Source organism: Pagrus major, chromosome 6 (assembly GCF_040436345.1).
Source record: "Pagrus major chromosome 6, Pma_NU_1.0".
In the NCBI taxonomy this organism is placed as follows: Eukaryota; Metazoa; Chordata; class Actinopteri; order Spariformes; family Sparidae; genus Pagrus; species Pagrus major.
In genome coordinates, this window is record NC_133220.1 from 29,516,621 (window position 1) to 29,543,694 (window position 27,074).

At 43.6% G+C, this 27,074-nt stretch overlaps 1 protein-coding gene across 1 annotated transcript in view; it reads right to left on the reverse strand.

The window, feature by feature from the left end:
* sema3fb (sema domain, immunoglobulin domain (Ig), short basic domain, secreted, (semaphorin) 3Fb) overlaps window positions 1-27,074 on the reverse strand; it is a 70,086-nt gene that overhangs the window by 13,189 nt on the left and 29,823 nt on the right. The window contains exons 3-10 of the mRNA XM_073468177.1: window positions 11,516-11,676; window positions 11,099-11,161; window positions 10,507-10,626; window positions 9,134-9,223; window positions 7,322-7,415; window positions 4,115-4,234; window positions 3,735-3,874; window positions 2,466-2,580 (exon numbers count right to left, since the gene is read on the reverse strand). Of these exons, the coding sequence (XP_073324278.1) occupies window positions 2,466-2,580; window positions 3,735-3,874; window positions 4,115-4,234; window positions 7,322-7,415; window positions 9,134-9,223; window positions 10,507-10,626; window positions 11,099-11,161; window positions 11,516-11,676 (903 nt within the window). The remainder of the gene's footprint in view (window positions 1-2,465; window positions 2,581-3,734; window positions 3,875-4,114; window positions 4,235-7,321; window positions 7,416-9,133; window positions 9,224-10,506; window positions 10,627-11,098; window positions 11,162-11,515; window positions 11,677-27,074) is intronic.

Here is a 27,074-nt window from a genome sequence, read left to right on the forward strand (position 1 = left end):
CAGTTTTTTTCTCCTCTATCTGTGCCCCCTAGTGGCAATAAGGCCGAAGGCATGTGCTTAGAATGCCTAAATCCTGCCTAGTATGTAAACACACCACTAGATATATCTAAATCCTACACACTAGACCCTTAAAGCTAAAAACAAAGTTTGTGGTTCTGTGGGGGGTTAAATGTGGGAATATTTCTCCTCTGTGGAGTCTCCATTAGTTTTATATTAGTTAGACAAACAGATAGAAAGAGAAATTTCTCAAAATGCCCAACTGTTCCTTTAATGACCTACATTCAATGTGCATTCAGAGTGCAACAGTTAAAGACCAATTTGCCCTTGTGAGATCCTAAAATTTCCACTTTCCTCTGTAAAGACAAACTCTGGCAAGACAGCTTCATAAACATTAACTAGACAGTAAACGTGAAGCCATTAGCATGAAACTCAATCAGATCCAATTTACTGTCCCCTCCAGGAGTCCTTGGCAGAGACGGCTGCCCTGCAAACTGACGTGCAGTCTGTCCTTCTCTATGGGCATGTCTACCCTGTCATTCCTCTTCTCGGTCATTCCCCAGCCTGTTCTACTACACACTTAAAGCCTTATTTAAAACCATCATCAGACACTAACGACTTTCTAACTCCCTTACAGAACCACTGACCAGTAAAGGCAGTACCCTCATCCATTGAGGCAAAGTGAGCCCATTCCCACTCAGAACAGCTTTAGGTAAAGTGGCTGCACACACGAAAAGGCCAGAGAGTTTTCAAGTGTGTGCGACTTTTTCAGTTGTGCAAAGAGGGATAAAATAAATGTCACCTGTAACAACATGGCAGTGCTTTTAGGACTGCAGGCAGGTCGAGATAGAGGCAAAGAATGTGTCAGCCAGATAAAGAGACAAACTGCTGCCCTTGGATCCAACAGGCATGGCACTTTTCATTCTTGAGATTAGTTCAAGAGCAACAGTAGCCTCATACATCAGTCCCCTATCACTCTTTGGCTCTATTTTAAACCTGTGAGACAGAAAGAGAAAGAGTTTCCCCCGGAGAGGCGAACAGTCTCACAGTCACAGACATTCCTGCTGGGTGATCTGATCAGGCCACCTCCTTACAGACACAAAATAACAGACACTTTTGTTTAAGCCATCCTGAAAGAAAATGGCAACAACAGTGGTGGGAGTATGTGTGTCATTCCCATTACAGTATGCTATATGGACTATATGATGGGAGTGGGCTGCCATATGGGCCATCGACTGAGGTCTGGAGTGTGTTTGCACAAGTTGACTGTTGGCAGGTGCTGCAGTAGAAACTGCAGCGGACTGTTCTCTACTTAATATTTCAGACGTGATCATACATGACAGGAACCTGAAAATGAATATGTCTGAAATAAATCCAGCCATGTCCTTTTTGTCCTTTTCCTTCGCCATTTGATACCGACTGTCAAAATGATTAACTGCGCGAAGAAAAGATTTCGTTTCTTTAAAAAAAACTGTGTGAAACAAAAGTTCTTGGCTTATATAAAAACTTTCACAGGATGTTTTGGAGATACTGACATTTTTGGAAAAGAAGATCATCGCTACTTCACGTCACGCAGATTTCCTTTATTATTTTCTCTCATGATATCTTTTAATCTTAACATGTTTATCCATTTATGCAACCATTATCTGGTTCCAGCTTCTGTTATGTGAGAATTGGATTCTTTCTTTGCTGTATATAATAGTAAACTAAATATCTTTTAGTTTGGGGTCACTTAAAATGAGTGTTCAGAGAGAGGGTGAATACAGGTGCTGCAGCAATGAACAGTATGAGTAAAAATAATGTGTTTTTTCAACATTAAATGTGTAAAATAATAAATATGTAAGAATTTATGTTTAACAAATCAGCAACAGAATGTGGAGGAATAACAGTGTTAATGTTTTGTCAAAGACATTTATGTATTGTGTTGAAGAGATATCTGCTGAAGTTAGCATGCTAACAAGCTAGCCCCAATCCTATGAACCTCTTTCTCCAAGCAGTCCAAAGCTCCTGTGCAGTAGTCCAGCTAGCTGCATGGCTAACTGAGCTAACAGTAGCTTCAGTCATAGATGTATAAATAGAATATAGTTAGCAGCACTTAGCAGTTACTCTAGTGACATGCTGCCCCTACTTTGTGCTTATGAACAACAGGTGGCCAATTCTTACATAATGCACCTTTAAAGCATTCAAAACAATGAAAATAAGCTATATATGGGACCTTTAAGATTAATCTATAATAATCGTAAATTGCAGCCCAAGATGTGTAGGATGTAATCTGGCACAAGACCAATGAAATACCACCTACATAAAAATGAGAGGGAGACATCACTGACATTGTGACAGCATGTTTGATTGAAAGGAAGTCTAAACACCACCCCCACCCCCACCCCCGCCACGTAACCTGCAGATTACCACTCCAGCTGAACACAGTGAAAGCAACAGCAACATGATCTCAAGGTCCTTGTACTCACGGAGCTCATCAAAGTGCGTCTCCATGCCGTCGGCCCCCGGCACCGAGCAGATGAGCCTGGCCTTCAGGAAGGTGCTCCACTTGTTCACCAGACAGCAGTGGCCTCCGTCATCGTTCTGTATTTGAGAGGGCGGAGACACAGTCAGGAGCAGTTTCTCCATCACTCAAACTCACATCCTCCTCTGTCGTCCTACTGAAAACAAACCCAGGTGGAGCCACCCACACACACTATACAGTACATGTTGGTTTGCAAAGCCAGGAAGCTAAAAGGATGGAGGGTGGGGGGGGTGAGATGGTAAACACTGTCTCCTCCTATTTAGACTCTTCCATCTGTGGTGGAGCGAGGCCAGAATCTCTCCCAGTAAGAAAGAGCTGAGACCAGTATGTGCTTCAGAGTCGTCCTCCATAATCATAGAAGATGTCGCACTTTGATGAAGAAGCACGTATATTTTAACATTTCATTTTAAACTGTGGTTGTGTGCTTCACATTCCTAATTTCTGTTGAAATGTTTTCATAATTTCCAGTGTAATTGCAGTTGAGTGTATTTATGGCGGTGTGCAGCGTGCAGAGAACGGCAGTAAGAGCGTCCAGATGTGTGTCCGAGTAAAAATGACAGGACCGGGTCTCTGGAGGCCGCGGCGGAGCCCACTGAGACGGAGATGAGTGTTTGTGTGCTGGGTCAGCGCCTGACCCCCTCAAATAAATACAACGGGGGAACAGCTGAGGCGACGAGCACACGTACGCCACATTTTCTCACTCATACCCGTGCTCAGACACCCGCCGCGGTGCTCAAACATGCACGCAATGCCATAAGGGACGCATGCACTCGCACTCACACCGTATAAACACTATAAGATGGGCAGTAAGCTTTCCAGAGACATTTGTTGTTATTTGTTGTTGTTTGTGTTTCTAGGACACAGGATTTTGTGGACGAAGGACTCAAGAGGTTTTTTTTTTTAAAGGAAGCCATGTACACTTAAAGCCTCAAGTGTTGTAGGACTACCAGGGAGAAGAGGTCAGAAGATCACAGGGTCAGAGGTCAGAGGGCAATCTCACAGACAGAGGGATGCATTGTAGACAGGAAGGTTAAAGACACATGTGGATTCCAGCACATCAGCGTTGGCCAAACACTGATTCTGCGCCCGTAAACATTCAAACACAGCGGGCGACTCGCCTCAGGAGTCTCCGGCCTGTTTTTCATATCCACGCAGGCTTTCTTTTCATTATGTTTACGCCGCAAAACAAACACGCCTCGCGCTGTGTACACACCAGGCAGATGCGTCCAATGCGCGACTGGGTCACAGGAGTCTGGCCCATCTCTGAGGACTTCTCCCGGAAGAAGAAGTACAGCTTGTCGTCGTTCCTCTCGGCGCTGTCTGGGATGAGGTGCACGTGGATGAAAGAGGGGTCTGTGGAGAGACGAGGTGGTAAGTTTGGGAAAACATCTGGCCGAAATCTTTTATAAACTGTTAGCATTTCCTGTTTATCACATCTTATGAGGGATTCTAAACATACGCAAACACCAGAATCTTTACATTTCAGCGACACATCTGAAGCTCTGTTTCCTATATTGAAAGATTCCTGCAGGGGGGCCACACAGGCCGGATGAAAGCCCTACGTATCATTTATAGGCTAAATAAGACAGTTACCATTCAACCATCTGGAGTTGTACTGATCTGTTCGCATGGCCGTCTTTGTCCCCAGAGTACGGAAAATGGCAGAGTCTGTTCCCATAAAGTCAACATAGACCCCAGCATACAGTTCACCATCTGAGAAAGAGACAAAACAGTTCAGTTGAGTGAAATTCCTTGACTCTGACATTATTCCAGCACCACCCTTGGATCAAAATACCAAGGCTTTTATTTCAAAGTGTATATTTAGAACCCAACATCTCAATAACATCTCAATGGTAATGTCTGGTTGCTACTGTAGGTAGTAAGCTAGTAAGCTAGTAAGCCGGATACGCTAACATTTGCATCTTACATTAGAGCAGATAAAGGTTGTCTAAAGTTTTTTCAAAGTTTAGATTTTTAATTTGTAGTTTAGTAAATTGCGCACAGAATAATATTTTACTAATATAAACATACATTTTCAATAATAAACTTGAGCTTTAGTTAAAATGGACCTCCATTAGTTACTCTGTTATTAGTTATTAGTCTCTATTAGTTACTTATTTTACTGCTTGTAAAACCCTGCTGCCTGCTGAACCACTGTAACATTTTCCGGTTGTTTTTGTAGTTCTCTCTTTAAAAAGGTAAAATATATGTTTGGGAATTTTCTTTGTGATGCGTATCAATTTAAATTCTTCTTTCCAGGAAACCAGCGTGAAATCACAGGACACGTAAAATGAATTGTTACCGAAAAACCAGCCCTCAAACTTCCTGAAACAGCCTTCACACGCACTCCATAAAGACATAAAATATGAGCACATCCATGTGTGCAGCCTGACAAATGTATACAACAGCCTTGTTAAGCCCCAGGAAGGCAAGGTGTTGGTTCTCCAGCTGCTGCAAGGGCCCCACCGGAGAGCAGGTGTGACTGTCAGAGCTCCCAGAGATGGAGTGAGGAGACAGCAGGAGGTGGAGCACAGGAAACAAGAAACACTGTCCGACCACCATTATATTCAATGTCATGGTCCTGGGCAGCGCTATATGGAGATTGATGTTGTATCATTAAAACGTCCACGGATGATGGGGAGTCTAATGTGGTGGAGAGCTGAGCAGTCGGTGGTCAACGGTGAATCTATTGTTGTGGTACAGGACTCTTAATCCTCATCCACACTCACTACAGTGTCCCTTGAATGATGCTAACTGGTGGAAGTGGGAGGTAAATCCATCTTGGATGACAGCACTGGTTCCATACTGGTCAGCTGGCACTGCGCTAATGTGGGAAAGCAGTGGCGGTGATTTACACCCGCTGTCTCACCCCACAGAGAGAAGATCGCCTTTCACTGGTGGCAACTGTGTGGTCTGGACCTGACTAAGTGACCTTGGGCAGAGGGACAGAGGACACTGCCTTCCTGAATGCTACAACAGATGATAAGATACAGTATCCTGACTGAACCATGTAAATATAAATTATTATGATAGGGTGGATATATAAAGAGGGAATATACTGATTTAATTTTTGATACTTTGGTACAATGGCGTTCCTTTCCATTATAACCACGTTATAAGTGTCTTAGTCAGGTGTTGGGCCATTATAAGTCTCCAGAACAGATTCCTTAGTACTGATTCTCCAACTGGACCTTTACTGGAGGGATGAACACCATTTTTCCAAAAATTGCTGTCAAACTTGATGATCCCAAATCTCCCATACTAGTCCATTGGGTTATAAGGCAGCAGCTTATTATTCACATAATTTTCATACCCATCAAACCTTTCACCCATAACTTCTCACCTGTCTGTAATAATGAAGGCTGTCTAGTAAATGATTGTTTGACCATTGACACGTGCAAATACCAGCACGTCCTCACCAGTAATACAGCTTGATAGGTCACACCTGTCACAGCATGGTCATGGTAGACCTTAAAAATGAGCTCTGACGCATTTCTGAATCAAGGCTTCATAAGAGAGTAAAATGCATCTGAGTCTGTTTTAAAGGTATCTTAAAAGTTTAAAAGAGAGTGCCTTGGAGGTTTCCTGTGATGTTTAAGTCTACATGTATCCTTATCTAAAGAGTACCTCTAACAAATGTATTTTGAGTCCAGGAAGTGCTCCTTCCCTTGCATTTTTTAATATTTAGGTTTATTGTTGGCTGCGACCTCTAGTGGCCGTAGTAATTATGAGGGGAGCTAAGGAGGAAATCAGGTGACTAATATATAGAGCGACAAAATTCGGACCAGAAGGCAGATAGGGTTGGAGGTTGGGACAATCAAGCACATTATATTATATTACTTTAGTCCCTTACTTACTTTAACCCAAACTATGATCTCTTCCTAAACCTAACCAACTGTTTTTTTTTTTTTGTCCCTAAACTTTATTAAACTTTGACTGTCTCACCGTTTCAGTTTGGTTTACCTGTAAGCATTTTCTTATGGTCAAATGTCATAGTTTTTGTGGGAACTGTCATATATGTCATTTTGTGAGTCATTTGGTAACAGCCTCAGGAGGTGGTGCGGTTGTCCATCGGTCTGAGGCTCTGTGGTCCGATCCCCAGCACAGTATAGATGTCAGAGTATCCTTGGGCAAGATACTAAATCCCAAAGCACTTTGTGTGTGAATGTGTGTATGTATGGGTGAATGCTGACTTGTGTTGGTCAGTAAGATTTAATAAAGCTCCTTATAAATGCATTCCATTTACCATTTATGTCATTCTAGGAGTCATTGGCAGTCGACCTATTCAGTAGTTTGGGTATGAGGACGCGTTGGCAAATAACCCTGGGGTCTGTGTAAAAATGTGAATAAATACTTTTCAAATGTTTATATTAGCACTGAAGCGTTTTCCCAACATGTCCTAAGTGTTTTGATTGGAAGCCACTAACTCCTCAGGGAGGTATTCACATATTAATAGGCACATATTACTGTGTCCATCTCACCCTAACAAGGGAAAATTCCTTCGCAAATAATGATTGGGCTGATCAGACTGAGCAGCTCTCTGTGGGAAATAGAGACAGAATGGAGAGGACACTTGGCCTGACCTTCTTGACTTCTTCTTCAATGGCAGACGATAAATACTTTCTGCTACCAACATTTGCCAAGAATATAAATCATGAGCGGCGAGAAGGCCATATAAAGAAACAGGAGATAAAAGATGAAGAATCCGTATGGGATGACCCTGCCATTGCTGTGAAGACCGCTGGGCCTGACTGTACCCATGCCTACGCCCTTGTGTGACCAAACCGAGATGATACTTACTGATCAAAGCTGACACGCTGTTGAGCTTCGGGTCATAGGAGCACTTTCCCTTCCCAGATTCCACTTTGCCCGGCTCCAAATGGAAGATTTCTTCCTGAAATGGAAAAATCATATGGAGGCGGCAATAAATTCACCGCTCTTCATCTTGTCACTGTGATTCCCTTGTGTAGGGAAAACGAGCCAGCATATGTGCTCCTTCTGACTCCTGTGGGACCTATGTGGCCTGATGGGGGATGAAGTATTAGAATAATGAGCGTGCGTTCATACAGAAAAATACATGCAGGGAAAGCACAGAATTCCTAATCCATCTCCATGCCACTCTACTGTGGAAAACAATGTGTCGTGGGCTGCTTCTCTTGGCATAATAAGCTGCATGCCAAATATCTCTCAGCCTCTTGGTGCCTATGGCTGTGCAGGCCTACTGCTGACACCTGTAATCCAGCGCAGTGAAAACAAAGCTGGGATGGAGGCTGGATGACTGATGCTCACCGCTCATGGCATCCCTGCACGCAAGCACTGAAAGGTGATTGGCAGGAATTTGCGTATGAGAGCGGGGGAAATGAATCAGTGGCATGCAATGACATGTCCTGTAGCTCCGCCTCGCAGACCAGAGTACGGCCAATCCCGATCTTTCATTCCCAACGGGTGCAGAGATGGAGACATCTCTGTCAATGTCCATCAGCGCTACAGCAGTGTGCCAAACACCAGATCATACACGCACCATTTTGCAATTCCCTACTCATCATTGATTAAAATCACCACTCGTGCAAATAAGTAGGTGCTGGCAGCTCACTCCCAGCCATGCCAGATGTTGACGTGTAAAAAAGGTCACAAACATTTATGTGCACCGGAGGGAACCGTGCCCTGAACATGTTTTTACAACCCCGCTGTAAAATATGACCCTTCAGAAAAGTTGCAACACATTAAAAGAAAAGAAAAACCGAACTAGAAAAAAACTTGCAACATTTTCAAAGTGTCCCACTTCACCTAAAGCCCTTACGTCCTTCAAAAGTCCCTTTCTGTGTTTCAAAGCGCTTGGAGAGCTCAAACAGTGGAGGCATGTTCAAGTATGCGGCTCTTTTATTTCCTATACTGCACAGCTAGTTGGCTACAGATGGCTGGTGTTTGCTCTGGGCTAACACAGCCTGCTGTGGGAGTGGGTCAGATGCTGACTAGCTCTGCCGCCTCTGTGGGAGCGACTGCACCACATTCCTACAGAAGGTGGAGGGCTCGGTGGGGTGATGGACTGATGGGTGGGACATCCTGCATTGTCTCAGATAAGCGGGATGAATGATTCTGGTATCTGTTGTTAAAATAAATGCTAAATATATGCTAAATAAAAGTGATAATGCCATGCATCAAACAGCAGTGAAAGCCTTTTTAATTTAATTTGCGCCTCGCAAAAGTCAACAGATTTTTTTTAACAAGCCTGAGAAGCCATTTCCACTTGATAACCCAGCTCTCATGCAAAATATGACATTTAGCACATATGCAAAGCACAAAAAAAAGACAATGACGGACGTGAAAGGGTGCTCAGACAATGAGACTCACACAAAGGAAATATGGGTGAAACACGGGGGGAAACAAAATGACATGAAATTAAATGCAATTCCACATGACACAAGACTTGAAGACTGTGCGCGGACTTGAAAGGATGCATGCCAAATGTTATGGAGATAAACAAACGATGGCCGAACTAAAGATGGTGATGACAAAGAATGTGCTCAGACACAAAGAGAGGGAGCATGCTGCTGGTGACCACGAGCCCAGGGAGTATGCAGGGCTGCGGTGCAGACAGGGCCCACATCGCACCTTTAGTCCGAGGGTCTCGTGCACCACGCTGGCTTCAGCTGCGCGGCTAGCCCTTCCTCTGGCCTGGGCCATCTGCAGATACATGGACGTCTAAAACAGGAGACAGCAACACAGTCCGGATGTTACGCCGCTGAGGAGGAAGGATCCTGAACCTGTCCTGACTTCCAGACACGGTGAGAAAACACCCCAAACCAATGCTAAAATGAACAAAGTGCAAGTGCATGAGGAAAATATATATGTGTGTGCAAGATTGCTAAGGGAATGTGTTCAGCTTTATTTGACCAGATGGTGGAAAAGGCAACAAAAGTTCTCTATCCTGTGGTTGAGTCAATAAAGGCGCTCACAGCATGCGACATACATTTCCCTCAAAGCTGCTGCCAAAGTAAAACACTTGGCTACTACAGTTTACAAAAGCTACAACTCCTACTTACAGCACTGGAGAACTTAAGCATATACCCTGCAGTGGTGTAATCAAATGACAATCCATCTGAATGTTGAATTTATAATGAAAGAACAAGTTTCCTGATGTATGTCAGCATATGTGTGTGCATGTGTATCATTTGATGTTTTCAGACTCAGAGTTAACTCCCCGGCCCAGCTGAGAAAGGTGCTCACGGGGGGGACGACTCAGACCTGTCTGTTCAGTGTGACGGAGGAAAACACAGCCCTCTCATTAATGGACTAGAACTGGAACATTCCACCGGCACCCTATAATGGGAGCTCCCACTTCCAATTACCCAACGTCTCACATGGTGGAGGCTGGCGGGTGGCCTGGATGGATGCATGAAGGGGTGGATGGATAGGTGAGCGAATGGATGGAAGCCCTTCGTTAGTAAAGGGTCGTGTTGGAACTGGATGCAGCGAGGGACTCATGCAAGCCCTGCTTGCCTAAGTTCTCTGCAGTGTACTGTATGTGCATCTCTAGGGAGGGTCAGATGGGAAATTTACTTTTTATTTGTCCGTGTTTAAAAAGTCCCCTGGTCGTCATTAGGGAACAAGTGTGATATTTAAAGAAGAGTGAGGTGTTAAAGGGGAGTATGGCGAGGTAGTGATGCCTGGTTTGGTTTAGGAAATTCAAGAGGTCCCATTAAAGGCTGAGACTAAACAGAGTAGCTTTAACAGCTCGCTGGGGATGACAGCTGTGTGCTGGTGAAGCTGAGCTGGCTGTTTTGCCAGACGCAGAGACACAGTACCACGAACAGGCTTAATGATGGAGAAAAATCATCATAAAGGGAACCTAGCGTAAGGTAGATGGAGAGCAGGAACTTGGGTAAGACAAAGAAAAGGGAGAGGCCGAGCTGTGCCATTCATGATGCAGATGGAGAGAGCTGATAGCGGAGTAGATGTACCGAAGGATCATTTTTGATCCTTACCTGAGGTTTGCGTCCACGGTTGACAAAGGTACAGACTGGATTGTAAGCTCCTGTCCCACAGACATACAGTTGAGTCCGGTTCCATGGCTCGATCAGACGGATAAAGTTTGCACATTCCTCCTGGAGACACAAAGACCAGATTCAATTAAACTGCAATAAATGAAAGGCCAGTCATAGCCATATTTTACTGGTACACCTCCTGCAGATTTACCGAAAGTGACAAAAAAGAAGCCAATAAAACTGCCCTTCTACATAAATATATTCAGACAATATATCAAACTGTCAGCCGGTGGTGTTGTGGCTGGCAGAGAGGAGGAAGGTGAGACTGACTGAGATTCTTTAGTCCAATTCATTCCTGTCTCCTTGGCTAGACAGAAGGGAACCATCGCTTTTACTGGGCCAAGTCCGAACTCCACAGGTGAGTGCCTTTTATACAGGTTCCCCACATTAAAACCAATGTGCACAATGAAGAGAGCTGTATACTTTTAATTCTGTGCATTTGAAAAAATACATTAGCCTATCAAGTTGATGGAAATCACCTCTGCTGAACAGCCCTGCCGAGGTTATGAGTGCTGTCAACAGGCGTACTTACATTGGCGTCCTTCCCACTCACAAGGCACTCCATCCTTCTTCGCTCGGACACTGGCCAGTGGATCTGCCAGGGGGGAACAGAGGACATTTTATAGTTACAATTCAACCCGTTATACATCACTGGAATTTATGAGATTTCTGGGCTAAAATTGCAAAAGGGATATCCACCCAGCCTAATATTAGTCCGGTTGGGATTGTCATAACCCAATTACAGGGTTTTAATGACCCAACGCTCGGAAAAGTGCACTCCAACAAAAACTAGATGTGAGCTAACCAAAATGGCTGCTCCTGGGGCAATAGAGCAGAATATTTTGCCCTGGGGGGCAGCTGTTGTAGTGCTGAGGTGAAGGCGCTTGCTTCATCACAGTGTAACAGCCCATTAGAGGGGCCACAGTTTGGGGCATGGGAATTATCTTACAATATGCGGGTCCTTGTTGATGTCATGGAGGTCCAGGGAAAGGATGTGGTCCTTGCTGCCGACGTACATGCGGTCATGGTCCTCGTCCATACGCAGGATCCTGTAGTCGGTCGTGTTGAGGAGGTAGGCGAAGTGATGAGCGGTGCCGGTGGATCTCAGCTCTGTTTGGAGACAGAGATATGTCCATTAATGACAGCTGTGGTGCACATGCACATTTTCACACACACACATGCATGCACAACTGACACATTCCTCATGCCACTCCTGCATACCCGCGTGGAGTTATCTGATGGTTTTCCACCAACACTGCTGTAACTTAACACTGCACATTAGACACAAGTGCTACTGAGAGACTGTCACACTGTGTTGATGGCTTAATACCACCTGAGTGGATCAGAAGACCTAGAAAGCCTCTCATCACTGGCGGTGTGTGACTTCAAGTCCGAAGTCAAGAAAGACAAATAAGTTCGACAGTTAGATGATGATGTCGACAAGCTCTCTCCAGACTAAAATGCACAATGGTGCCACTGGTGTGGCTGATTTTTCACTTAGGTGCATCTACCTAGAACTTATTAACAAATTATGTAAGTGATTGTCAACAGGAATAAAGGAACACATGCTTATATTTCTTCATTTAAATTACGGAACACACAACAAAACACTGCTGCAACCGATGAAAATGTTTAGATGCACTTGACAGATTTTTTGGCGTAGGTTTACATGATTTAGTGCTCAAAAAACACATCACTGTATTCAGCACTGTATTCCCCCTCTGTCTGAAACACTCTATTTTAGCTCCTGTCTCTTTAAGCCCCCCCCCCCTCCTGAATACACAGTCTGCTCTGATTGGTCAGCTCACACACCCCTGAGCCAGCAGCGCTAACAACAACAGAGCATCTGTGCTAAATCAATTCTTATGTGCCAAACTAGCTGCTAGGCATAAATTATGCAAATGTGTGACATGGTGATGTCACAAAGTCACAGAATTAAAGGCGTGACAACTGACGAGGCATTTCAAGAGCAGTGTTTTCTGTGGGAGAGAGTAACTTCTTTGACCTTTTCAACTTTCAAGATCTTTTACATGCACCAGAACCAGAAAAATCATGGTAGATCTCCTTTGAGGTAGGTTTAAACTGCTCTATCCTTGGTCAGACACAAGGTCAGAGGAGTGTGCGCCTTTGGTAACACAATGCAGTCGACACGTCCTCTCATGTCAGGAGTAACCCAATCTTCCTCCAGCTCTGTGTTGAAGTGTTTGTTTGATATGTTCTTCTTGGTTCAGCAACCACGTGCAGGCAGGCCAGAGAGGCCGCAGAAGAAGGCCCCATGCCACGCCATAGACAAACACACTCCTCCACGATCTATAGGAGGAGGGTGGCATTCACATATTGTTGGACAAACACAGAGGTTTCACTCAAACAGCAGGAAAGTCCCGTTTCACTGTTTAGCTTTATTCTACAAGCAGCAGACCACAGAAAGCTGAAACAGGCAACCACACTTTGAGGTTACCCTGAGTTCTTTAGTGTTGACTTAGCAGCCAAAGATGTGGTGAAGGGAAACCAGAGGATAAACTGTCAAATACAGTTAGCTTTGTTTGACTGTTTACAAATGACATATCAGACAGAGGTGTGCCAGTATATAGTAAAAGGAAGGAAGTGTGAAATGTAGTCGACGTGTGGAGTCGGGCATTAAAAGCAACAACCTAGACTTATAAAAATAAGAAGCATTTCAGGATCTGAAACTGTTTCAGGCAGTTGATATGTGGCTCTGTGTGTAAAGTCATGTTCAGTGTGTTTGAAGTTACTAAGAAGCATTCCTGTGAAGCTGTTAGGTGGTTGTGTGGAAGACGTCTGGACACCGAAGCATGCAAAGACATCAACATGTCCTCCATCGGGCCTTAAAATAAACACCAACTACAGACCTTTAGAAACAGACTCCCTATGGAATCTGATATTACCAGTCTTTCCAGCCAGATCTAAATTTAAAACGGGGTTACGTCAATAAGCAAAGATTAATAGCATTAGATTTGCTATATTTGTACAGTTTGATTTAATAACTGTGCCCGCCAGAGGAATGTTTACAGGCCAGCAGAGTGACTGACAGCTGTCAGAGCCCGCAGCAGAGGAGCTGCAACATGTGGTCAGACTCTCTGATTATTTGTGTTGGAGACTTAAGTTGAATGATGAGTCCCCATACACTCTGCCTATGTGCGTGTGTGTGTGTGGGGAACACACCGGACAATTGTACACACACACACACACATTCCGAGGGCCAGTCGTAGCCCTTCCTGAGGCAGGTTGTCAGCGACTCCTCAGTGTGTGTTTGCTGTCAGAGAGTAGCTGGATGGGACCATCTGTCAGCTGAGGAGGGATTGTGAACTGTGCATAGTAACAACACACAGAGCCACAGATTAAGAAACAAACACATGTGTAACCTAATCTCATAATTGTTGAGATTAGGTGTGAATGAACTGCGCAGCATGTCCAATTTCTACATCACTGCAAAAACATGGCCCGCTGTGATGAACTCTGAGGGAATATCCTCCCTCACACCTCATCCTCCATATCTAATTGTAATGTAGACAACACCACAGAGAGCTACGCCTATTAGATCACAGTGTTGTTGGAGAAATCCAACCCTTCAGAAAACCCTGGCCTTTTATTATGAAAGAATGAATCAGAGCTTAAGTATCCTTCAAGGGACAGTTCAAATATGTGCTTATCCTCTTATACGTGGTGCTATTTAGCCATCTACAGTATTTTGGTGTGAGTTGCTGCGATTTGGAGACATCAGACGTAAGGATGTCTGACTTCCCTCCACTCAGCTTGTGGTGGCAAAAAAATTATATAATACCTCCAAATACCTCCAAAACTTGGTGACTCACACCAAAACTACATACATAGATAAATAGCACTATAGGTAAGAGAAAAAAATATGCTTTTTGGATTTTAGGGTCAAATGTCCCTTTAAATAATGTATATTTAGGAATAATGGAGGTCATGCTAAAGCCTAAATGCCAATGGGCCTTCTGAAACCATAACAATGAAAGTGTTTCAGAAGAAATCTGGTACAAAAAGTGTGAAGTCATTCTAGCTATTCTGTCAGCCTTCCTCAATTCACTCCCAAAGTCAAGCCTCGCCTCAGGCAGGGGCACACGGCATTGTGCTCCTATGAAATGTTGATCAAGGACGTATAATGGCAGCAGACTGAGCTCGGCTGCTGCACTGCTCCGGAGGTCAGCCCGCCTGTGGAAACAAGCCCAGCAGGTCCCTGGACTGAGGCTGGTGCCAGGCAAACACCCAGTCACAATCAGCTTGGAGAGGCATGCAGAGAGGCTGTGGCGCTGTGTGCCAGATCGACTGATGCCGAGGAGCGGCTCTCGTGGTGCCTCCAGTGAAAGGATAAAGAGAAATTTGTAGGATTATGTGTTCGAAGCATGTTTTCCCTGCATTTGTAACAAATTTGAAGTTTCATGACCATAAAATTTGCAATAAAAGATCCATGATCTATTCCACCAGTCATATATTACTGAGCTCAGATGTATTCCACTGCATGCTCAGTCCACTGCCTCCCCTGCAACACACAGCTACACACTCAGAGATTACAACTGGAACAGGAAAGGCTGAACTACTGTGCTCTTTGTCAGCCGCATTAAGGCATGACAGCATTTTCCGCACACGCAGACTTATCCTGTAGATTTAGAGGCTGGGAGCAGCGTACAAGTGTGTCTATTAGAGCCAGATAAACTCTCAAAGTAGCCCATTACTGCGTGTACGGTTTAGGATCACTCTGGGGGGTCTGCACACACACAGCGGGGGCTTTGTTTCGGGGAACGCACCACTTCCCCCTGAGGAATGGCAATGGCTCTATTAGAGGTGAAAGTAAGCCAGTGAGGGAACCTGATCCTCGTACTCAATGTCTCTGCCTTTACTCTCACTCATTCACTGGCTTTTTTTCAAGCTAGTACCCCTGCACTTACATGCAAATAAGAAGAGGTCAGTCGTTTTTTTCCCATTTTAAGTCTTAGCAGTGTATATGTGGTCGTACACAGAAAGTTAAGTGATTACACAGGAGGGAGCCCATGTGTCTCCAGTGAGAGTCAATCCGGTCAGCTCTCTTCAGTCTGCTGAACACAGACAATCCTCTCCTCTCTCCCTGCATCTCAAGGTGCTGCTGGCTGACACAGCCCGCTGCAGGTTCCCACAACTTAACACTATGCTCGGGCTGTAAGAGAGGTTTCTGCCCGTGTTTGAGAACAGGGAGCCGAGTAAGACGAGTCCTGAACACACTCTGGTTTAATGTCAGAGATACACACATGTTGTGAGAATTACCACGACACTTGGTCATCAAATTTCTGATAAGCTCTTCTCTTGTTCAAGACACAATAATCAGCGCTCAAGTAACAAAGTACACTTCGTTACTTGAAATTGGACTTTCCATTTTTTCTACTTTCTACTTATATACTTATACTTCACTGCATTTATTTCATAGCTGTAGTCACTTCACTGATTAGAATTAGGTGATAAAATCTATGTACTTCTACTTCAGAGAGATTTAAAATGCAGGACTTTCACTTGTAGTATTCCATATTGTGGTTTTGGTACTTTCACTTCAGTACAGGATATGAGTACTTCTTCCACTGACAGTAGTTTTCAGTTTTGTGTTCGTTTGTCACCTGGAATAAGCATCATGACCTTCCCTGAGGAAAATAGCAAATCAATCCTGCTGATTAGTGTGCCGAGACATTTATCAATAACATTCCAAAGTGTTTTTCAAAGTGGAATATAGCCACGAGCAAGAACATGGAGGTTTTGGTCCATTGCAACATGAAATTTGTACTATTGAACTATTGATTATCATGTCTTTCTTTCTTTTTTTTCTTATAAAATGTATGCTATTGAGTTTTAATGACAGGCTGTTCCCATCCATCATCTTTGCAGGGTCATGGAGGGGCTGGAGTCAATCCCAGTTTTATTCAATGTTAAAGTCAAATTCTTGGCACACAACTCGTCGATTACCTAATGTTTGTGATTAAAAACATTGATTCTCTGCACTCACGTTAATACTGACAGATGTTCTTTGGCTTACACGTATACACACATGTACAGATGCTTCCAGGAAATACTCATAAGACTCTCTGCACACTTAAACCCTTTAAAAAGCAATCTGTCCTTACACACACCATCACTACCTGCACCGCCTCAGACCGCTCCAAGTCTGGTTCTGTGGTAACTTGTTTCTTCTCTCTGCCTGCATGAACAACTGCAAAATCTCAACACAAATATGTTCTTTGCACGAAAAAAAATTGCTGATTTTGTAAGCAGGGAAGTCTATCCAGTAGCACTGAAGCTGGGCCAACGCTGAAACAAGGAGCCAAATAGTGAAAAGTACACAGATGGTTTATTTCATTTATTGGCTAATATAGTTTTATTGCATTCATTAGATTTATTTTCTGAGATTGAAAACAGGTTGCTGTGACCGAGTACCTGAGTACCACATAAACTCTGCAGCAGTGTCTTCCTGTGCGGATATTAATGTCACACATGCATGTTTGCAGACTTCTTGCTAAACCCGCAGCAGCAGCAGCACTGGAGCGGGCTAGTACAATGCAGAGGTTGTACTGGGAAGTATTGGATGCGTCCCACCATATGATTACAACCCTTACTCAGACTGTTATAAATATGAATGTATTTTTGTCAGCCTGCCTGGTTAAATGAGGTATAGAAGCTCAGAGGAGAAAGACATGCCTCACTGTCAGACTGAGCCAGCCCTCCTCGTCCTCCTCCTCCTCCTCCCCGGAGAATACTTGGCTGCTGACGGTGATCTCGGGGGCTGCAGGCCTGCATGTTATAGCATATCTCTCCATCTTAAATTAATAGCCAACGGGCCGAGTTTACTTTGGAAATATGTTTGGACAGGAAAAGTTCACTGGCACGCCGCACACTCTCAAGATCACATCTCCAGAAATAAGAACACTCACCGGCTAATGCTGTCTTCTATGAAACAATTTCCCACCACACTGTCACACGAGGGGAAAGAGGAGACTGAATTTGACGGATCATATTCAGCTGTTCGTGCATCCTATACTGTGCCGGTAACATCAGAACTTCCTTTCATTAAGGAACGATTACTGCGTGCAGCGTGACAACAATACACACTCCAAACTTTCCTGGCAAAATCACAAGAAACATCAAGGAGGTGATTGGATCATGGAAAACTCTGGACTTTGTGTTTAAACAAAACATCGAGGAGAGAGAGAGAGAGTTAAGAGGGTGTAAATACACATCCTGCTACCTGACAGCGCGGCGACGTGACACTCACATGTGTTCCACCCCGCTGCATATTTCTCTGGTTTCAAAGTGGGTAAATTAAAAGTGCAGGCTGCTGCCAATGACAGTGCAGAGCGTGTTGCTGCTTGAAGCCTGCACTACTACTCCCTGTAGAGAACTGCTGAAGGTGAGGAGGATGGGGGATGGTGATGGGAAGACACAAAAGTTTGCGGTCTGTTGCTTTGACACCGAACAGGAAGGGAGTGATGAGCAAGTGTGTAGCAATCACCCGCACAATTCACAGGTCTGTGGTTTTCCCTCGTGGAGCGTGTGGCTGATAATTAGAAAAACTGCAGCCACTGCATCTTCTGTCCAAAGATCACAGAGAGGCATTAAATCTGCGACACATAATCTGCGACACATAAGCTATGATCTGTTCCACTGAACGCTAAATTGAAAAGTCTTGTGTTAAATAAGGTGTAATTCAGTCTGAGGTTGTGCAATAAATTGACAGAAATACCCCTTTAGCCCCTGGCGCATCATAAACAAGCTGCGCTACCTGAGCGGCGTCCTGAGGCAGTTTCCAACCCGTCAGAAAGAGGTGTGTTAGTTCACACACACCCGAGTGGCAGGAGTGATAATTGGGGTGTTTAAGAGGGGGCGGGAGAGGTGGCATGCTCTCACACATCAAAGGCAGCTACTTGTCAGGAATCCTGGCCAAATGTTTTGAATGCTGTCAATGCAGACGGTGGAAGACTCCAGTTAAAACAGTCTGATTACTCTTCAGAGGGAGCACTTCATTTAAACAGCAATGATGGAGCTCTGCACAAAATAACAGTAAAATTGGAAAATTGCAAGGTTGCCTGGTTGGCAGTTGGGTCAGCTTTTAACGAGGAGAGGTAATGAGTTGAGACGCCACAGGCAACAGTGGCACAGGTTTAAGAGACCTGCATTACCTTATGGAAGACTTTATTAATTTAGTGTTAGTCAGAGGAATATTTAGCAAGTGTCGTGTACCTGCATAAAGGTGCATTTGTTCTCTGGACTACAGTTTAGATTGTTTGTTGATGTTCAGGGTTCAACCATTTTGGTCATGTGTGACAAGGCATTGTCATTAGCTGCACCGGTGCGCCTGATATTCAGCAGGTCAAAATTTATGAAATACTTTTTAACAAACAAAGCAAATCCAAAATACATCCACAAGTACGACACATACAGCCTGGATTCCAAGACAGGGGAAAACACTACAGTCTTAACACTAAGTTTACATTACTTGTTTTTAGAGTTTATCAAGCACTTTAACATCAGCACTTTATTTTTTTTAACAATAAAGCTTGTAGCAATTTCTTAATCTCGATTTATATTAAGAAAATATTTATCTTAACCTTTATTCCTGCTTACAATCATTCACATGAAATTAATCAAAATGCACATTGGGTGCATCTAAATGATGTGCTGGTGCCCCTGAAGGAAGACGTTACGTGCACCACTGCAGCCAGTTTAACAAGTCAGTCTGCCGCCCTGATGCTGTTTGTTTATTTGTGTCATTCACTTTTCATCCTACTGTAACATGATGTTTTAGCAGATTTTTTCTACTTACTTATTAAAAACATGCCAGTCGCTCTCAGTGGTAGAATAATTTGGGCTTTTCTTCTGGTCTAGTTAAAGCGAATTACATTTTATTTGAGCATGGTGACTTGCTGTGTGGTTTGTTTAACAGTTAGGTGTAAATGAATAAGCACCTTCCTGCAAAGTGTCCTAAAGCCGTAAAAAGCACAAAAATAGTATCCGCTTGTACGCCAGCTTTTACATACAGCTGGTGCCCTTTTATTTTTTTCACCCCTGCCCCTCAAACTTTCTGAGTCCGCCACTGTTTGTCCACAACCCAAAGATATTCAGTTTACAGCCATAGAGGAGTAAAAAAAACAGAAAACATTCAGTTTTAAGAAGCTGGAATCACAGAATTTAAAAAAATAAATAAATAAATAAATAAATAAATAAATAAATAAATACTCTAATTAATTGTTTATCAGAATAGTTTGCAATTCATTTAACAGTTGACAACTAATTGATTGTTTATACAGTTCTTCACTATATAAACAATCTTTACATAGTACGCCTCTATCTGAGAGCTGCTGTTCTCTCTCTTATCTCAATCTAGCAAAACTTTCTCACACTGATTTCCTGTTTGTGCTGGATGAGGAAGCGCCTAATATAGGGGCGATCGCTGAGCTCACACTCATCAAGATGAAGATTAAAGCGGCTTCTCCTCTACACGGACGAGTGTGTGGCCGCTGGAAGGCCGAACCAGCACCTGCGCGGCTATCTTGTTAGCACAGTCACTTGTAATCAGCCGTTCTCTGGGCCCACAGCGTCTTCCTTCACTCTCCTTTAACAGCTCCTTTCAACACAACTTGTCTTCATGTCAAACATTTAGAGGAGTTATTTGGGTTTGTGCAAAGCTGCACGCTTCAAAGCCAGTCGAGAGGTGACACAGTTGTTAAAGAATGCCTGTGTGATTACTGGAGAGTGGCTATGAGGTTAGCTGTGCAGCTAAATGAAAAGGAACGATAACAGCATGTGAACGCAGCAGCTGCTCGCCTCGGCTTAGTCACTCTGTGGGACGGAGGATAATAAAAGCGGTGAGAGGCTCGGCCACTGTGTCACATCAGATAGGACGAGTCATTCAGCAGATAACAAATATTCAAGGGCACAGGATCCACAGATATGATCTGGCCCACTGGTAATGCCAAAGATCCTGGCCCACAAAGGAAGGGTAATCTTTAGTGATGTGGTCAAGCTCCGCTGAATCCTCTGTATGTGTGTTTGTGTGTGTGTGTGTGTGTGTGTGTGTGCATGTTAGAAGGAGAGGCTCTGCAGCTTGCTGCTAGGAGAAAAAACACAGACATAACAGCATGCCTGTACAAACACCTGCCTCATACATACAAAGCATCAACACAAGCACTTTCACTCCCTGTCATGTTCTACCTGTTGAAATAAACTGGATATGACACCAAGAAGAGCATTACAATAATCTGCACAGTTACTGCAGAAAACACTGTTTCAGTCACTGAGATCAACATTACTATTCCTCATTATCTTCTCAGTTTAAACAGTGACTTAAAGTCCACTTTTTTGAGTTACCAAATTGCATGCGCAGTCTCTTTTTACACCATATATTCATCCTATTACAAATTCTGTCCTCCAGGCTGTTATGAGTGCCCTTTTTTAAATTTGTGATCATAACAGGGTGTTAAGTTGCTGTTTAAATTCGATAAAATTATTAACTATACATTTGAAATGGAAAAAATGTATTTTGTTTTACATTTTAAATTTAGCCCTTCTCAATGAAGGCAGCATTCTTCAAATGTATTCAATAAACTCCTTGATCACTTTGAGTGCAGTATCTACTACAAAGGAGGGAGGACACTCAAAGTAAACTAATTCTTATGACATGTCATACGACCACACCTGAAGGCAGAACAGGCCTCTCCTTAGAGGAACCTGATTGGGCTCAGCTCAGTTCGTCCAGCTGCGAGACTACATGAGCTGGTGGCTTTCAGCCGGGTTGTAACACTTCATAAATGCTTTCAAAAAAGAGACATTTAAGGTCGAATTTGTAAGAAAGTTGATTTTTGAGTCAGCTGAGTGTCAGTTGGGATTGAGACTCAAAAATCAATTTTCTTACAAGTTGGACCTTTAGAAGGGACATTCAAATCCTGTGTATGTCCTTACACCTGGTCAATCATTGCATGAAGTGAGAGTGATTATTACATTGTCAGATTTGGAAAGTTCCAAAAATTGCCAGAAGCAGCCCCATTTCCAGTGTTTGGTAATGCATCAGGGGAGCTGTTTTCCAACACTGTTCGACCCTCTCATTGGTTTTAGCTTACCAATGCCTGAAGTCCAAAACCACACAGACTCGTTCGTGGTCATCTTATTGTATGTAGGTGATCATATCTCATTGGGGTGGATTGATACAAAACACGTTGTATCACATTCAAACTTAGTGATTATTATCTGAAAACCAAAGCCAACGGATATCGTCCATACTTGGAAACTTAAAATAAGTCTTGCTAAAGATTCCCTCTTCAAAGATTTCTGCTTTGCTGTCGGGTTAAACCATCATTAAGGTGACAAAGTCACAAAGTTTGACAGCCTCAAATTAATCCCAACAACAGAATTATGATGAGCAGATAAAAGGTGCCGCTTCCATCCGCACTGCAATAAATCATGATTGAACTGTAATTTAGAATATAAGTGATCTGACTCCCTGCCGGGCTACAACGGCTGTGAAACCACAACAAAGTGAAGCTACTTAGCTATTCATGTCGTGCTGTTTATATCCTGTTGCTGTGCGCTGCCTCACCGGGGAAAAGGTGTGACCCTCTCTTGTCTCAACACATGTTGAATGTGATCCGTCATAATGGATATGCACTTAGAGCGTCCCATATCACACATCATTAAGCACCCCACCGTATCCACAACTTGCACCATGATGCTCTGTGAGACATGACACCTCACTGTTTACCACCGTCGTCACCTCGTTACCACCGCGCCCCCTGCACCCGCCCGCTCCCCTTCGACCTGGGGGGCACACCCACTCTATAATTAGGAGCCACTGTAGTGCCTCCTCTGTCCAACTGCCACCCCCCCCCCCCCCCTTGCTAATGGCACCAATTTGTATTCACTGTCAGCTCTGATGAGCTCTCATGCAGAGAGATGGCCTTATCACAGGGCCTCTGGCTCCCATCACCTAAGCCCCTCTCCTGCTGCCTGCCAAGCCTGGCGCGATGATGGACAGGCAGAGAGGGTGCGGGAGCGGGGGTGGATGTGGTGGAGGAGGTGCACATTTGTCTCCATTTTCATGGAAACTCTTGTAACACCAGACAGATGTCCTCTGGTACAGAATCGGGTGAACAACACAAACACAAGGTGTTGAGGAATCTATGACCGAAACCCAAATCACACATACCATCGGTGTCTCTTCTTTAGACCTCAAACCAGAGCCCTTAATACATTTTAAGCTAATAATGTGACCGGTAAGTTCCCTCTCTAAACAAATGAAGACCTTTCTTCCCCAATCTAGCAGAAACGTATAAAGGTGGAGGTCCAGCTGAGGAGGATGTGAAATGTGGAGAACTAGTAGGGAAGGAGATCCTCCCATGAGAGTCTTGATCTAATCGCACACATCTGCACAAACACGGCTGTGTTTTAACTGACATGTGTTTTATTAACAGTCTCCAGCTCAACAGTGACACATCCTGCACCGTTCCCATCCCACATGTCGATTCCATAAATCTACCATTTAGACCTGGATACGGTGGAGCTGCTCAGCTTTGCTTCCAATTTTGCCCAGTGGCCACTTGCGGTATTGCAAAGAGAAATTCCCCTTCGGCCCAAAAAGAAAACCAAGAACTGAAAACAGGGTCAATTATGAGTCTTTCCATTATGAATTTTTGATCCATGGATGTTTCATATTTGTAAAACTTTCCTCTAACCCAGAAAAGTCAGTGGGCCAAGTGGGAAAATATACAACATTTGGCATATTCAGTGTGCCGCATAATAAGTAAACTGAGAAATCATCAGGTATTTCTACTTGGAGTGGATGGGTGCCATCTTTACAGACGCCAAGGCTGCCAAGCCAATGACCACAGATGAAGTCTGTGTTTCAACACTTATAAGTGGGACACCAGTGAATATACTTAAGGAAACCTCTGGCCATGTTTGTTGCGAGAAAAACCCAGATGTTTTTGACAGGAAGTCGGGACATCTCTAGGCCAGTTTGTGGTGACATAAAAGTATTTTAAACCAAAACATGATGTTTTCTTAACCCTAACCAAGAATTTTTTGTGCCTAAACCTAACCAGAACATAAGCACAGCATTGTGACAAAGAAAAATAAAAAATTCAATGAAATGTGAAGTTTCAACAAAAAGAAACGTTAAGTTTTAACTTTGTTGTGCTTTTGCAGAAATGTACCTAGCAAGCATTTATTCTGGTGTTGCGTACCAACTGTTCCTGGTAATCAACTGCATTTTTCAGTCACAGAGGACTTCATTGAAATGTCACTGCCTCCATCAAAAACAATCAGAGGTCTTGAGATTATATTAAATGGTACACAGGCCTCTTCTGCCAGTGCTGGTCAGCAGGGCGGCTGCAGGCTGGGCCAGGAGACGTGAGGAGGTCAGAGGTCACTGGGCAGCAGTGGCAGCGCTTTATGTTCTGGTTTAATCTGGGATTAGCTCAGGGTCAGGGTTATCTCTCCTCAGCCTGAGTGGAATCAGGAAACAGGGATTGCCTGGGGTAAAGTGGCATTATTGCATGGCTGGTGCAGAATTGCAATGAGCCTGTGTTCAACAGGGGTAAATAAAGAAAGAGGGAGAGAGAGAGTGCATGTCCAGTATGACTCACTGGGCTCAGGGTTGTAACCTCTCTGCCATCGATATAACACTCCCCAGCCCTGAGTTCCAGCTCAGCTGAGACCCACATGCTCCAATGAATTACTACACCCCGTGAACCAATGAATCACTGGTATATGGTGTCTGTCTAGCCGCAGTTATGTGCATACCTTCTGGTTTCCTGAGTACATTTAGCATGGTAAATTCATTTTAATGCTGATTTAGTACAGAGGCCACAGGAGGCAGGCATACGCTCAAGTGTTTGTATCAGAGGAACAAAGGACAAGCGCTGCAGAATTAGGAGAAGAAGAAGAAGAAGAAGCAGGGAGCAGCCACAAAGACTAAACATAAACCCTGAGTGAAGAGCCCTGTTACCTTTAGCCTCCCTTATCTTAACCTGGCATGTCTCAGCTTCATGTCAGGCTGTAATCCCCACATACTGGACACACTCTACCATCTCTGGTTCTGCTGTCTGGATCCTGAGGGTGCTGCACCTGGGGGCTACATCAGCTTAGAGACCAGTACAGCCTTGTTGTGATGAATATGGATCTCCCTCTGTAAAAAGTTAAAGCTAGTGAAAATGGAGAGGTCTTAAACTCAGGCTCTATGGGAATGTTGAGAGAAAAATACCAAACCCTGCTGTGTTTAACCAAAAACAGAACTAGGATAGACAGACTATAAGACTGTTTAGGGGGAGCAGGCAAATAAAAGTGAATGAATCCATTGTCTCACAGCTGGGGGTGCAGTGATGAACTGATTTCTCTATTAACACGGGCCCTTTGAACTCTGCAATGGACATGGTCCACCAGTGCCTATACTGGTGTTTCTTGAAGTATCTTTAAATGCTTGATATCCCTGAAATCTGTACAACCTCTGCTATAAGGTTATGTAAGTAAATAAACAGTAACAAATGATAAAAGTATTGCAGTTATGTAATTAATTAAAAATTTACATGTTTTTCATCAAATGTTACTAAATTAAAACACAAAACATATCGATCCAAAAGATTTTTAAATGTAGAAAGTGAACAAGATATTGTAATAATATAAAAACTCCACAACTTATTTGAACTATTAACATATTTTAGTTTTTAAAATAAGCAAATTTTTATGAGCAGCATGCAAAGGCATTGTGAAAGTTTTGTCTGCGATAGAAATATTCCCCAGTGCCTAAATTTGTCTTTAGTTATTGTGATGTCATTTTTTTGAGGACCTTCAAATGCTCAAAACTACAAAATATACTTTGCTCAAAACTACTGACTCTAAGTCTGACTCAGTTTTGCACCAGACCACAAAGGAAGGATCTTATTATTGTACTTTTACTTTAACAGTTGTTCAAAAATTAAGAAAATACAAACAACTGGTGGCACAACCAGCAGACTGCAGGTGAAATGAAAACATGTGCTGTGCAGCAACAAGTTCGGGTTCACATGAACGTTGACCTGGCTTTTTGTTGATTTTGTTTATTTTTTTGTACTGTATCATTTGGTTACTGTATTTTTTTTCAGTTTTTAAAAGGAAGCTACTGTGCAGAACAAAAGTCAACCAAGAAATGTTGTGGGGACTAAACACAATAATATTAGCTCATGTGATAGTGTAGTGAAATTAATTAATGCATCATAATCGTGAAACTGGGCTCTTTAGTTTAGAACAATTGTACCAGCAAATCTGCAATCTCTCCTCACAGCACTTTATGCCACAAACCTCTGAACTCCAGTTGTAGTGAAACTGCCAAAATCTGTTGTCAAATGTCAGCAACAGTATGATTCTTTGATAGCTGGATCCACAGTGGGTCTGTCATTTTTTATAAGAATCTGCTCGGAGAACTCTTTGGAACATATTTACCTTTCATCATAAATGTCACCACGTAGCCTAAGATGATCTTTGTGACAGTTCTGGTATGAGAGAGAAAATCTTATGCTAATGTCACCTGCCACACACAACAAATTGCAACCGAAGGCATCAAAAAGGCAGGTTGAAGCTGCCACAGGCTGACTTCCACCTGATGTTTTCAATTTTCTTTTTTGTTATTAACTTCATGTCAACTGTTTTCCATGCTGTGCTCTGACAAGCATCCTCTGCAGTCCAAGTGGTTTCCATCCAAAAGAGGAAAGTAGTTTTATTTGTATCTACGGAGCAACATCTTCTCCTTGAAAACAGTGAATTTCAAGAAAAAGACTTTCTTGGCAGCTTGAATCCACCACTGAGAAAACTACGTCAGGCGGCCCTGAAACGTGTCTCAATGCAACAATACATCCTTGTGTCTCTCAGGTGCATCCTGACAGGCCACTGGCAGATTTACAATTGAACAGACACAGGATATGGCGACCTAATGTATGTGACACCAGTGGCCCACTATCATGCCCCGTGGTTATGAATGCCTTATTTGTTAAAGCAGTGTGGGGTCACAGTGTGGGAGGCCAGTTGTTGTTCCTGTTCGTCCTGAGAATGACAGGAAGCCAGGATAGATTGTGACAGCAGCCATTGTGGCTCTGCTCCAGGTCTCTTCCTCCCACCAGGCTCCTGCTGCTCCTCCACCCTGAGTAAGTGCACGCTGTGCCACCTCAGCGCTTGTATTCCTGCTCCCCGGGGGGCAGGGTGAAGGAGAAGGTGTGGGCTGGGGAAGGAAAGCCTTTACCATTTTATTTGAGTCTCTCTGGCCTATCATCTCATACATAACAAGAGGCAGATGATGTTGACTGAAGCAGGAGGCTGACGGGACATCCCTCTGGTTCATCCCCTCTTTGAACATCAGTTGAGTTCCGATGAGTCCCTGATTCCCAGGCCCTGGGGACAGGAAGTGGGATTAGCAGACAAATCCCATTCTTCCACGTGTTTTTCAGCAGCGTCATCGCATTTTGCCTCATCACTTACTTTCTCTATTCAAAGGG